Here is a 14,001-nt window from a genome sequence, read left to right on the forward strand (position 1 = left end):
CAAACACGCAGAAACACCAGAAATTCTCTGAAGTTGAAATGTTATGTTGCACTATATAGACTTGGACCTCCTAATAAAATGAACTTATCTTTCAAGTATTTATCATAGTGCAGCTTTTAAGCTACAAGAGGACAAGGTATGCTAGCATGATGCACTGGCAGTAAAACAGGGATAAAGTATTTTATGTTTCATTGTCCTTCCAAAATATAAATTTAAAGGGCAAATTAAACTGCTTAGATGAAATCCTATGATAGTTCAACATTATTGAGTTATAACTACAAAGACAGAAAGCCAAAGAAATACGAAGTGGAGTCGAGTCGGGTCGAGGTGAGTTGGTCTCAGCAGCAGCGCATTCAGCTAGATTCAACCTTGAGGGATAAACATCTGTCAGTCAGTCACTTCCTGTGCTGCTTACAGCTAAACTCTGTCAGTGCTCGATTATCCTTGAGTTATAATCTCAAGGATGTGATGCCTGACGCCTGGTAGTGACTTGAGGTGATATATCAAAGCCGATCAGGCGGGAGACGGCGACAACTTTTGCCAGTGCACACTGCGTGCACACCGAGCTTTTCCTGCACTACTTACGTGTCACTGGTGGCGCCTTCGCTGGCGTTGTCCCTCCGCGTCAGCTGCTTGAAGAAGAAGCTGCTGAAGATGTGGGAGCGTTCAGCCACAGCAGCGGACGCGTTGTGGAGGAGGTATCTGTTTCCAAGAACACATAAACACGATTGTTTCAAAAATGAGGTTTCATCTCCACAAATCTCACGAGGAACCGAAAGCTGTCAGTTTAATAACGTGCTACTCACTTGAGGTAAAAATCGATGATGACGTCGTTGAGGAACTGCCCGCTGTCCAAGCACTGCAGATCTTCCATTGTAACAGTTATTCCTCCTTTTAGTGGAGGAGGAGGAAACTGGATTAACCTAAAGAGAGGAGGCAAGAAAGAAGAATGATTTAACTTCAAATTACAATAGACAACAGGTCATATCAGTAGCATAACCATTAGGATAAGGATAAGTAGGAGCTGACAATGATATGAGAGGATAGATTTTAATAAGACCTGCAGCGGTAAGTAGATTGTGATAGTTACAATGTTTAACCAATATTGTTTGTCAAATTAGAATTAGAGACTTCATAAAATTAAGAAATGTTTCTCGTCTTAATTTCGAGATTTCCTAGAAACCCCTGAGCTGGTATCGTACTGAAATTCTGCATCAGCGAATACCTAAAGTCGAAAACTGGTGCATTGGTTGCGGATCAATGAATCCCTAAATCTGTTCCTTTCTTATTCCCAGGAGAGAATTATTGTGGCAGAAACGTTCCTCATTTGGGAGCCAGATGCCAACCGCTGCTCGACCTTCCTGCACGAGAAGCCGCAACTGAGACTACGTAGGTAACTTGCCTGCTGGGGAGACCCCTGTGTTTATATTTAATCCAGCTGGAGTCTGGTTTACAGTGGGACACGGAGTACGATCCCTTGCTGCGACGATGGCACAGTGTGTATACAGGGGTGGGTCCCTCCTTTTTCTTCTGTGGGAAGAAAATTTTGATCATGAGAGCAAATTACACCTTGAAACAATTTACCATTGGCAGATCACATCGTCCAGTGATCCGCAGGGGACACAAAATGAATCAGAAAAATGATCAACAGACGAGGACAGAAGGGAAAATATTTCTGCTAAGCTCAATGTTTTGCTCTATGTCTTATTCTTTCAGAACTTTTAATACTGTAAGGAAAAACACTGAGGCATACATTGCTTTTTTCCAGGGGTCAATATATGTTGACCATTTACCTCAGACGGCAATTCATCCTCTTCTTTCTGATCCTCCTCAGGTTTGGCTTCAGTCCCTCTGTCTTCCTCTGATGTCGTCTCCGGCTCCAGGGGCGTCTCATTTTGCAGCTCAACCTCCTGACAGATCTGCAGCATGTTGTTTTCCTCTGTGTCAGAGTGTGAACTGTGTGCGTCAAGTTCAGGGTCGGGGCTCTCGAGGCCCAGCAGACACAGCAGGTGTGAGTCGAGTCCAATTTTTCTGATCAGTTCAATGCTATCATCAAGACAAAGAACAGGAGTCTGGATCTCTTCCCAAACACTGAATCTGTCTGAGCCGAGGGATCCCAGAGAATGTTTATGTGTCAGACTGTTCAGACAGTCGATGTCCAGGAGGGAGCGTAACAAAGCACCCTCCATTCCTTCTAGAGGATGTCTCAGAGTCAGCAGGATGAAGGGGCTGGCTGTGCCTATTCAAATAAAAAAAGATTTACATGAGGAAAAGGTGACAGATCAAACAATACTGAAAATATTCAGTATTTTCAGTATCTGCTTATACTCAGGCAGAACCTATTTATAGATATTAGCTTTGACTTGACTGGGATGAAAATATAAGCCTTGTTTTTAACACTGTTAAACCTGTCAATTAGTAACATACTGCATTACACAAAATGTAAAGGCCATTTAGAATGTGACATTCACAAATATGTGGTGCTCCAGCAAACTCACCAGGGTTAGTGTTTCCATCCTGTTCGACAGACAGCTTGCTGAGGATGTGCTGTATCTCAGCTGCAGCGGTGTCTGACACACAAAGCACGAGGACGGCAGCAGGGAGGGGATTCTCGTCACCGTTAAAGTGAAGCTCACGCATCTCCATCTCCTGCTCCTCCCAGACACTGTACCTCCTCAGAGCTTTGCGCTCAAACGTTAATATCAGCTCCACCTGTTCATTTGGGTCTGAGGAGAGGTGGAGAGCAGGTTAGCTTAGCAGCTCGCAGAGTTGGTACCCAATGATCAATACTGTTACATCTTTATATTAATCACGCTCAAAATAATGCCTCACACAAGAGGTGAACAACTCGCATGCTCCTCTAACCTGCAGTGAAAGTATTCTAACAACCTCTTGCCACCAAACAAAAGTAAGACCTGTTTCCAGCAGACCTATGCTTCTCTCTGTCCAGTGGTCCCACTTCAGGTGCGTCGATAATTAAATTTAAATCCTTCTCTTGGGACTATGAATGTCCCAAAGTTTGATGACAATCAACTTATGCTATTAAAAGCTGCTGGAAGAAATGTTGACAAATTACATTAAGTTATTAGGATTCATTCCCTGGTGATCCGGAATATCTGTAGGAAACCTAACAGCAATCCATCCATGTCAACATAGTGTTTGTGTTTTAGGTAAAGTCATTAAAATTCCTCCTCTGGGAACATGGACAGCTGCACCAAACCTAATGGTAACCCATCCATTAGAGATGGCCCAAAGAGATGGACTGACCAAACAACTGACAGACATAGCATCCGTAGAGCTGAGAAGTGTAGATTAAAATAAAAATATAACTGCAAAAAAATGATTGTTGTTGAGGCCAAAGTTTTTTTCAACATTGTTCAGTCTTGAATTGTTCTTGCACAAATGGAGGACCTTAGTTCGGAGAAGGGGAGATTTCACAGGCTCAGAGGTGAATGTGCACAAGGGCCTTGAGGGTCTAATCCAAGAACCCACACACACACACACACACACTTTACTATCGGAAATAGACCACTAAGCTGGGGGAGGATGTGCAGACAGCATGAACAAAACAAGATGATACGGGTTCCTCTTGGTCCTGGGTTTATACGATCCAGATAAAAAGGTCAAAGTCAGGTCACAGCCTCTTGACAAACAGTGTGATTGTACTTGTGTGTTGAGGTAATGCCCACATTACCTTTCAGAGGGATGATGATGCCATGGTCTGCCATCTGTGAAAGGAGAGAAAAAAAAACATGTTGCACTTCATGTCCTGAAAAGATGATATGAATTCTGCAAACTGGATATATTTGTTGGGTCAGGCTACCATGAAGTTGCCATTTGCTTTCCCTCGGTAGCCGCCACAGTGTAGGGTGGAGAAGGCTATGCTCATGCAGGAGTGGTCGATGGTGGGGATGGGACAACGTGCCACCGAAACAGGAAGCTTGTCGACAACTACACGCAGCACCTATGATACACAAAGACACACAAGCAGTTTGAAATGGTAAGATTACAGTTTATAGTTTATCACAGAGTCAGACTGACAATAACCTGGGAGTACAGTCAAGCCCTGTGGTTTGGGACGACATTCAACCACTACGTGTAGGAATTTGACATTTCTAACTCTGGTGCCATCAAGTGGTGGCACACAGAAAAACATTGCGGTTGACGTTGAACGCTGCTGTTGATTTTCACAAGTATCTTGTGATGAAAACATCGGACAACCAAACCCATTTAAGAATTCCTTGTTATAACCGCAGAACTTCATCATTATAGCAAGAACAACTTTTCCTATCCTGAAAACATAAAAACAGTGTTGCCACAAATACTGCAGATGTGGATATGAATGTTAGCACCGGTAAAACAGACTGAATCACTTTTTCAGACGACATTTTCCTTTAGCAATGAAGCATTACAAGGGTTTATCATTAGTAAGAGGACTCTTTGGCAGCACTTTGTCAAATCCTAGAGACTTTTGTGGTTTTTCCAAGCAGCAGCTTCTTCTATCATCTTTTCTCCATCTGTCTGATCTTTAGTCATCAGTGTCGTTTCTGAGATCCTGCTGTGCTTATGAATGTGACATATATTTGACAATAAAAGCACATTGTTTTAACATGCAGTTTAAAACAGAGCTTGTCCTTACAGTGTAAGAAGATACTGTGAGGATTATTTTAGGTGTCAAGGTGACACATATTTGATTTTGATTTAAACTTGCACAAATATGCCAAAATAAAAACAAAAGTGGGATCCTAATTTGATTGTTTTTAGCCATGTGTAAGTCTACAAGAATATCAGTAGGTTTCAAGCTAGATTTAAATTTTTCAAATGATTTCTGTTTTAAAAACAACTTTAACTAACTCAGCTTAAATATAAAGAAGCTTGTATGTGCATTGGGATGTTTATGTGTTTAAATGTAATGCTCCGAAAGTGGGTCAGGATGTTTAAATGAATTGATATACTGCACTCAAAGGCCTCTGACCCCTTTCACCTGCGAACACATGTATTTTTCTTAAACAGATATTTTTATAACTGAATCTGAGCTGGGGCTGAAATGTGGGGCACCAGCATAGCCATGCATCCTGTAATCAATCTTTTTTCATTCATCTTCTGGAGTTCTCGACTTACAGTAACATAGTACTAAACTAGAATAGTGATTCTGTTGAGAATAAAATGATTTTCCTTTTACAATATTCTATAAATTCATTATTTATACTCTTTGTATTTACCATCAATAAGATCTTTCTCTTATGAGACTCATGTCTGGTTTAACCTTGACATTATCTAAGTGCCTGTTACACAGGCAAAGCATTCTCATTTGTTTCAGTCAATTAGCGAGTAGTAAACAGGATCCCCTGTGGTGAAGTAAAACCTCAGGCATCCGCATGATGTCTCAATAAACCCTTTTGTGATGTCATGTTAATCTGGGCTTTAACTCAGCTCAGTTTAGAAACCTGTGCAAGGTCGTTTTTCTACTTGTGATAAAAAGGGCAGATTCTGTTTCCAACAGAATTACAACCTGCACATAAAAATCTAAACCTGTATTCTCCAGAATATTTCATGAAATGTGTTTTTGTGGATGTGGATAAACTTCTGTACAACAAAGGGACATATTCTGCCAACCTGCATGTCCTGTAAGTCACGATCATCTTGTCTGATCACAGCCTGCTGTTTAACTGTATCTTCCATAGGGACCAGTGTAACCGGTGGTCTGCAGTGTGGAGGAACATTGTCGCTCTCCTCATCATCACTGGACAGCACAACTGAAACAAAAGCATGAAGAAAAGAATGAGTGTGATTTTTACCTAAAAATCTGGCTTTTAAAAAAAATCACAGTCCCATGCACATTTTTATGCTCATTTGACACAGCACAAGGGAGGTGTTATGTGCTTTGTAGGGGAGCACTGGTGCTAGTCATCCTCATAAAGACAACTGGGAAGTTGTAAAAAGAGGAATCACAGCTGCTAATGAGACGAAGGACCCACACGTACAAAATAAAGTAAAAGACAAACTAACAGAGTCTTTACAAAAGCTGTTTGTCAACAATAAAAAGTTCAGGTTTAGAGGAGGATCTAACATCAGTCGTCCTGACTCACTTAGGTCAGAAGGGCTGCTTGTTTTGGTTGTGCTGTCCTGGCTGGACTCTCGATCTCTTTGGGTGTTGATGGCGTCCAAATAAGGAGTGATGATCGGGACCAGAAGTTCTCTTCCATCATCCCCTCCCACAGTGAACTGTACAATGGTACGGTCCACGTTTTCAGAATCTCCATCTTCTTCACTTTCTGCCACACAAATTTCAGGTAGAGTCGGTACTCTGTCTCTTCCATCTTCTCTGGTTAGACGAAGCACGCTCTCACGGGGCCGTTTTGGGCTCACTGTGCCATTGCGCAGGGACACTGAATCGTTCCTTTTTCTCTTCTGTGGGGACAGCACATAATGAGATGTGTCATTTTTGTTGTATATTCACCAGATAAGTCATGCAGATACAGCAGAGCATAAAGAACCACTGTATATTTTTAAGTAAAAGAGATATGAAGATTTCAAATAAAATCTTTGAGCATATGGCTTCCTGGCTTTAAAATACAGTTTTTTTAAATAGGTTCTGTGTTGCAAAATAAAAGTGTAGACACTGTAAGCTGCTTAAACCTTTCTGGTCTAAACACCAAAAAAAAAATCCACCTTATATGTATTGTTTTCATCTGCACTGTTTTGTTGGGCCCATTTATTTTTTTGATTTATATTTCTGTTCATTGTAGAACAGCTTTGAATTGGTCAGTCGCACAAACTGCAGATAAAGGAGGACGACATGGCAGCTCCCATAAAGTGAAACCAAATTGTCTTGATCACCACCTGGTGGCTGGCTGCGGTATAGGTCATAAAACGATGCGTATTTATCAGGTATATTTTAGCTTCATCTCTTAATAGTGGAAAGAGGAGGAGACCCATCGTCCAACTTTATATAATGTGATTATTAGTTTACTGGACGTAAAACTGCCAAATGTTTTTGCATTAAATTTTATGTTTTCAAACATTTATTTGGTGTGGACAAAAACTGCTGCCGCTTTACAACAATGTGATGGTTCTAGTTTCAGACTTGTGCAGTATGAGAGTGTTATGGAATTGAATCATGGGCTCATTCAAAACATGCGGTTGACTGAAAATGTAGTATTATGTCTACATGACAGGGGCCTTTCTTTATTGCCTTCTGTGGGAAGGGGTTGGTTTGGTTTTTATTCTTGGTGAGTTCGGAGTTGGAGTCCTGTCTACAGGACCCACCACACTTTGCTGAACTTCTTTTTCCGGTTCAGTCCACTTCTCCTTGATCTTTGGGGAAAACTCAGAACAATCTCTCATGTTCTCAGCAGGCTCCCATCTCACCGACAACCCACAATCTGCATCAGACAGAGAAACAATAATCAGCCACTCATGCTGATATAAACATGCATTTGACAACGACATAGGACAAGCAGGGTTCTTAATTCTTTATGGGTTACCTCACCTACGACTTCAGCATATTTGTAGCTTTCTCCGTTGCTGTTGTCGATCATCATCTCCTTGACGTCTTTGTTTTTGTCTCTGTCCTCTTTGTAATCAATATTCTGGGACCTTCTCCTGGGTCTTGACCTGAAGAAAAATAACACCATGTTCTTATTTTGCTGCACACATTATTCTCATTTTCACAAAGCCTACACGAGTGGTATGAAATGTAATTCCCAGGACCTTTATATACAAAGACTGTACTTAATCACAAGATATCCAAGATAAAACACAAATTCCGTAAAAAAACAAAAACATAAGCAGAAACCTATTGAACCAGAACCTCGAGCTGTGAAATCCTTCAGTGAGATATTGTTCCAAATAAAATCAACTTTTCTGCCTGGAAAATCCGGAGAGCCAAGGATGCAGCTGGCCGGGCCAAACACCATTAAAATGTCATTTCTGCTTAGATGAACAAAAAACCAGCAGACGAAATGACCCTAATAAAGAAAATCTCCTCCTGCTATTGTGGCTACCTTTGTTCATCATTCATCAACCCCCTACCACACTATCCCCACTTTTGTAGTCTAGTCTGGTTCTTGAGCAAATATCAGTGCAGCATCATGTGTCAGACAGGAGACGGCCTGAAATTGAAATAATTTGAATAAGCCGACAAGCAAGTTGGTCCCATTTTCAGACTTATTATTCATAGTCAAGAGTTTATGACTGTGGGTCTCCCTTTGTCCTCTGAGCTTGTCCATCAATTGTATTAATATTATTATTATTGAAGAGATGCTGTAGGCCCTCTGAAATAAATAAATAAAAAAGGCTGTGCAGGAGCCACAGGTTGAACTGAGAGTAATGTAATTTTTGTATTAAATTGTACATTTTTAAGGCTCATAGCTCAGGGGAATTTACCGCCCTCTCTCTAGTATTATAGCTGTAGCAGGAGGAGAAGAACAGAAGAGACAGTTAAGGCCAAGGCATCACCAACAAAATCTATAGCTCCCCAATGAGAATCTCTTATCATTGTTTTAAATGTTGTGCATTAGAAGAGGTTTAAATAGCTTGTGCATCAAAGGATCAAAGTGTGGAAGATCATTTCCTCTTCTACACTAAGCGTGGTATTGCAGTCATAAGGAGACTTATCCTGTGACTAATCCGCTGTAGATCAGGAAATACACACATTGTTCGACAATGAGGTAAAGTAAGTTTTCCCGATTCACATGTCATGTTGACAACACACTTGACACACTACAGATAAACAAAACTTTTATTTAAAGAACCCAAACTATAGCGTTTGTGTTGTTTTCATTCTCAGATGACTTAACCTCATCATCGAAAACATCAAGCACATCTTTTAAAATCACCTCTGCCGACCTTAACCAGCAGCGACAGGAGGAGGACACATGAAGCTTAACACATCCAATAAAAGCACCTTCACCAACTTTACCCACAAAAACACCTCACAAGCTTCCACCTTGTTGATGTTAGTGATGTTTTCATATGACACGTGTTTGGTGTGTCAGCATTGTAATGATCAACAGCACGCGTTTATTCTGTGTTTGGACTTTCCCCAGGTAACATGGGTGTTTCCCTAAACAACATCAGATGTTATACAGCTGGGAGAATCAAAACTGCTTCATTCAGGCGAAGCTCGTGGAGTTATGGGAGCATTTTACTCATATGATTTGTATTGTTGTCTAAACGTGAAGTTAATACGGATATATTTCATTAACACATGATCGGTTTTGTGTTTGATATATATTTCAACGAGACCTTCAGTGTATCACCGCACTTCACACACAGGCACTTTGTGAAAATGATGAAACTGGGACCCAGTTTGCAACCGACCAGCAACATCTGGAATAAAGACAACAATTGCCATGATCTCCAGTTAAACTTGAACACTGCTGCAGCGTAAAAAATTTAAACTCAGAAATTCAATGTAAAAATTCAGTGCTAGAAATTCAAAGGCTTTCAAATTTCAAAATCTGATGAGACTGATTTACTTCCAAATGTAACCACTCCCAACGATTTTGCAACACACAGCAGACAGGAAGCATCAGTGCAGTAGAGTATAAAGTTGCTAAAGAGTCACATATTTCCCTCATGGTTGGCAGAGATGAAGACATAAAAAGAGACCAAATATTGGACGACTACAAGAATGCAACTTAAACTGTTGCTTTCGCACTGTCTTCGTACCTTTGAGAGGGTGAGTTGGGCGTCTGGTTGCGTTTACAGCATATGCCATTTCTCTTGTCCTGTTTGGCCTCTCCGTGAATAGTCCTCAGTTCTCTGCAGACCCCAGGAACTTCTTTACACCGATCTCTCTCCTTCAACGTACTTGACATTTGTCCTCCATTTCCTCGGGTATGACTCGGTTTAATTTTTTCCATATAAGTCTTGCCCAGATCTGTCTTTAGGACATCTGTCAGGACGAGACAGGGTTTCCTCCTGCAGGACGAAATAGAAAAACATTTATTCGCTGCCATCCTAAACCAGCGACTCTGTCTTCTCTGCAACATGGTGGCCAATAGGGGTATTCTGTCTTACCATTGCAGGCCTGAGTTTGTGTCTTACAGCTGATCAACAGGGAGTGGTTAACTACTGAAGATAAGCCGCGTGTGCAGTCATGATAAGCTTTGCCTTCATTCAGAGAGCTTGTTTTATTTAAGAAATACAGTGTTTGCCATATAAATAAATGGCAAGGTGGGTAATACTTGCTGTATTCCCTGTGCCGGTGTAACAGGCCAAATTGACAACCGCCCAGATTAAACCTGGGTATACTTTGGCCTAGGTCAAACTATAAACGGGGGTTGAAAATAGCCTAGGCCAGACTATACCCCTCCAAGCAGGAGGTGTGCTGGGCAGAGTTTTTTGCGCCCCTTCTATCTTTGTGGAAGTCTAATATTTGTTCAGTTTTTCTGGTTGAAGTAATAAAATTCTATGTTTTAGTGTTTTAAGATTTAAGTCAGTTAGCTTTCTCACTTAACTTACCTGACAAAGCTGAACCTCAAATAAAATATTGAAAAATTAAGTAATTCTTGTGTGTATCACTCAACACTACTGACAGGCCATAATATACCCGGGGTATAATCTAGCCTAGGCCCTTTTACCCCAGGTATAGTCCAGACTGGGGTGATACTATGGCCTGTTACACCGCAGCTGTGCGAAGCAAAAGCAGAAACTGCCTAACGAGGACAGTTTTTTTTTCCGACCGGAACAACAAAAGCGACAGGATGTCTCCCCACTCTCCAATGAACATTGCTGAAGGACTTTTATGTTATCATAAGAAACATATGCTGTGTAGAAAATCAATAACGCATACATAAGCACAGGAAGTACCAGATGATCTTAAAAGATAAAGCAATGGGGTTTTTAGGTTTCCCTTCAGTGAAAAGAAAATCTTGAGGGGCCACATGTCAGAGCGTACTTAAGAAGATGATACACTTCTATACTCAGTCATGTGATCTAACAGGGAAAATTGAAGAAATTATTTTCCTGATCTTCAGGGGGAGCACCCCATCTTGTGAAAATTTAGGAAACTGCAGTATATTACACAGGACAAATCTCTGATTGAAGTCACAGCCCAGTTTACTGTGAACAACATCACATTTGGTTAGTTTCATTCTGCAATCAATAGTCTAGAATAGCCTATATCTAAAAGCTCAAGCGTCAGCAATCACTTACATGGCCATTTGTAAAGTCACCATAGTTGCTGTGTTGTCATCCAACAGCCTGGATCCATTTTTATGCTCTGAATCACGATGTCTGAGTTTACTTCCTGCAAATGCTGTCCAGGAAACCTGTTGAAAGGAAAGTAAACTTTGTGAGCCCGACTAATAATCCAGGATAGGGACATTATTAACATAACATTTGTTAATATGATTAGCCAAAGAACAAAAAATGTTGCTGTACCTGTCTGTCTAACTTCCCACACTGCGATGAAAGACAGATCTTGGATATTTTTAGTGGGCTTTCCATCTAAAATTCACAGTCTGGTTATTTATCATGCACAATATGTACGAAATGAATTAATGTATTTGTCCAAATTGTTTCAACCACAGCCAGTGCAAATGTGCAAGAATTGCTATTTTTAATCTATTATGTTAACCCTAACCCATTCATCATGTTAAGCAAGCATTTGCATGAAGCGGGCTAGCCAAACTGGTATTGACACCATGCATATAGCAGCTATATTTGAAATAAAGGTCGGTTAATTTTAAGTCATAAGACAAATATTTTATCAACAATTGATGCAAATTGAAGTTGGCAATACTAGTACCAAACCGAATTTGTAAAATTGCTCTACATGTGTTCAAATCGCTTGGTGCTTGTGTGTGGATTAGAACATGCATTAGTGAAAAATCATTTGTAGATCATGTTATGCACGTTTGTGACAATTGTACGTCTAATTTCTCTGCATGGGGATTTATGATGGCAGCAATAAAGCAAGCAAGACCACATTATCTTAACAAAATAGAAGCCATTTATGCAGCACACAAAAAGCCCACTAGTGCCATGCATGCCATAAAACTGGATATGTCACGAAGAAATGTGAGTCACAAATACCAAGTTATCCTCATCAACATTAAATGGAATAGTCAACGCTCTTCTTCGATCCATCATGGTCCACTGCTTGGTATGGCCCGGCAAGAACACTGCAGGAAACACAAGGAATTAAACATGTTGTCTCTGCACCAAGCCAAATGCTGTAGACAGAGTGGTACAACAGGTATAACATTTCAGTAGGTAGTAATAGGTGATAGGTGGCTCAATCGAGACATTCCAAACAACATGGATTCAGAGAACATCTTTTTCATCTTTCGCATTCTTTTACTATTTTTGCTTGAAAAACTACCAAACTTTATTTGGTGATGAATCTATAATCAAAATAATAGCTGATTAAGTGTACCGGTAGCTCTGTTGATCATTTCAGTGCAAAAACTTAACTGAAAGGCAGTGTCTGTTACTGACAGATTTCTATAAACAAAGAATCTGACTCGAATGAGATGGAAAAGAGTGAGTACAGAATTGGGTGGCAACATGCAGGCTGTCTATTGAGTTTCTAGAAATAACAAAATTCTTCATGGAGGATCAAATCACTGAGTTAAATCGTCGGAGTGACACTGAGCGAGACTTTGCCCGATGGTTAAAGTCACAAAAGAAGAAATCAATCCACTGTTCAATCTAAAAACAGTATGATGTATTAATTATTATCAATCATGCATTGCCTGCGGTCATCTGATCTGTGCCACGTTTGTTTTGCAGCATGACAACAGAAAAATTAGGAACCATTACAAGATGCCCGGAAAACCCTATAAGCAAGTACTTAAAAAGACTTTGTACAAGTGTAATGTGCTGTTTTAAAGTTGTTGATTAGAAGTCTTTCTATTTGCAGCACTTTTTATGATTTGATGAATAAAAACAGTTAGTTTTAACATATTTGAAAGCTTCTCCACTTTGTGTCTCAAACTTTTGCACTGTACTTATGTATAGTCGTAAGAATACGCATTCTCTGGGTTGCATCTGCCACCACGGTGAGATCAGACCACATGAAACTACGCTCTGTGTTTTGACACCAATCAGACAATGGAAACTAGATCTAAAAGAACAAGCGCGTAGTTCACCAGGCGTTTCCTGAATTAAAGGCCACCACATTGCCTTTGTTAATGAAGCAGGTGTTTATGTTGCCCTAAAACACGCTAGGCGTAACACTCAGATCCCCCTTTTCAAAGTGATTCCTTAGCCACTGTGACAACTCATCCCGTGTTTCAGAAGTGTTCATTCCAAGTGCTTGTTAAGTGGTCCCCATCTAATTTTATGTATTTGTTTATGTTTACTTTTTTCCCTTTTTTAGGGACAATATTCAGACAGATTCAATGCATAACAGTAAGAAACAACACAACATGTGAGACGAAGCACAGCAGGTAAACCCAACAAAGACTAACTGCAGCAGAAGGGCCAGTTTGTGTCAACACCGCTAACCATGGTGGTGCTACGTCTTCCGTTGTGTTAGCGACAACCTATGAGAGCTAACACTCACCATATGTCGGGGCTTCACGTTGTTTTTCCTGCCGATTTCGTGAAATGCAGTTAAATCCTAACGAGCGTCTTCATTAACCTCCACGTTACTGATTCTGGGTTGATCTCAACAAGAGTCTCAATATTCCTTGGCAACATCCGGTGGGCGCCGGAAATACTCGAGAAAAACAATCCCAGTGGTGACGGGTGCCTTTTCGCTAACCAAACATTCATACTCTCACTACAAAGTTCCATTGCGGTTCGAAAACCTTATTTATTACTATTATGATTTATTATTCTATTATTTATATTATAGTGTAGTAGATTTGTGTTGCAAAACCCCGGAACAGCAAGTGCCGACTACGTGCAACACCCGCGCTGTGTTCGTCCAGAAACAAGCTCTCTAAAATGATATAATTCCGCCCGTGCCAACGTCAACTCATAAACGCTCAAACTAAGGTAGACGTTTAAGGTTATCTTATATTTACTAACTTCGTAAGTAAC

General features: G+C 40.5%; 1 protein-coding gene across 1 annotated transcript in view; it reads right to left on the bottom strand.

Moving 5' to 3' along the window:
• senp7 (SUMO specific peptidase 7) overlaps positions 1 to 13,646 on the bottom strand; it is a gene marked incomplete in the record, with an annotated part of 16,356 nt that extends 2,710 nt beyond the window's left edge. The window contains 15 exon segments of the mRNA XM_062402866.1: positions 807 to 923; positions 1,403 to 1,530; positions 1,794 to 2,239; positions 2,499 to 2,726; positions 3,695 to 3,728; positions 3,824 to 3,964; positions 5,617 to 5,756; positions 6,090 to 6,411; positions 7,270 to 7,385; positions 7,493 to 7,617; positions 9,676 to 9,927; positions 11,164 to 11,279; positions 11,392 to 11,457; positions 12,046 to 12,134; positions 13,520 to 13,646. Of these exon segments, the coding sequence (XP_062258850.1) occupies positions 807 to 923; positions 1,403 to 1,530; positions 1,794 to 2,239; positions 2,499 to 2,726; positions 3,695 to 3,728; positions 3,824 to 3,964; positions 5,617 to 5,756; positions 6,090 to 6,411; positions 7,270 to 7,385; positions 7,493 to 7,617; positions 9,676 to 9,927; positions 11,164 to 11,279; positions 11,392 to 11,457; positions 12,046 to 12,102 (2,288 nt within the window).
• Positions 13,647 to 14,001: the final 355 nt, after the last annotated feature.

Source organism: Platichthys flesus, chromosome 13 (genome assembly GCF_949316205.1).
Source record: "Platichthys flesus chromosome 13, fPlaFle2.1, whole genome shotgun sequence".
Classification (NCBI taxonomy): domain Eukaryota; kingdom Metazoa; phylum Chordata; class Actinopteri; order Pleuronectiformes; family Pleuronectidae; genus Platichthys; species Platichthys flesus.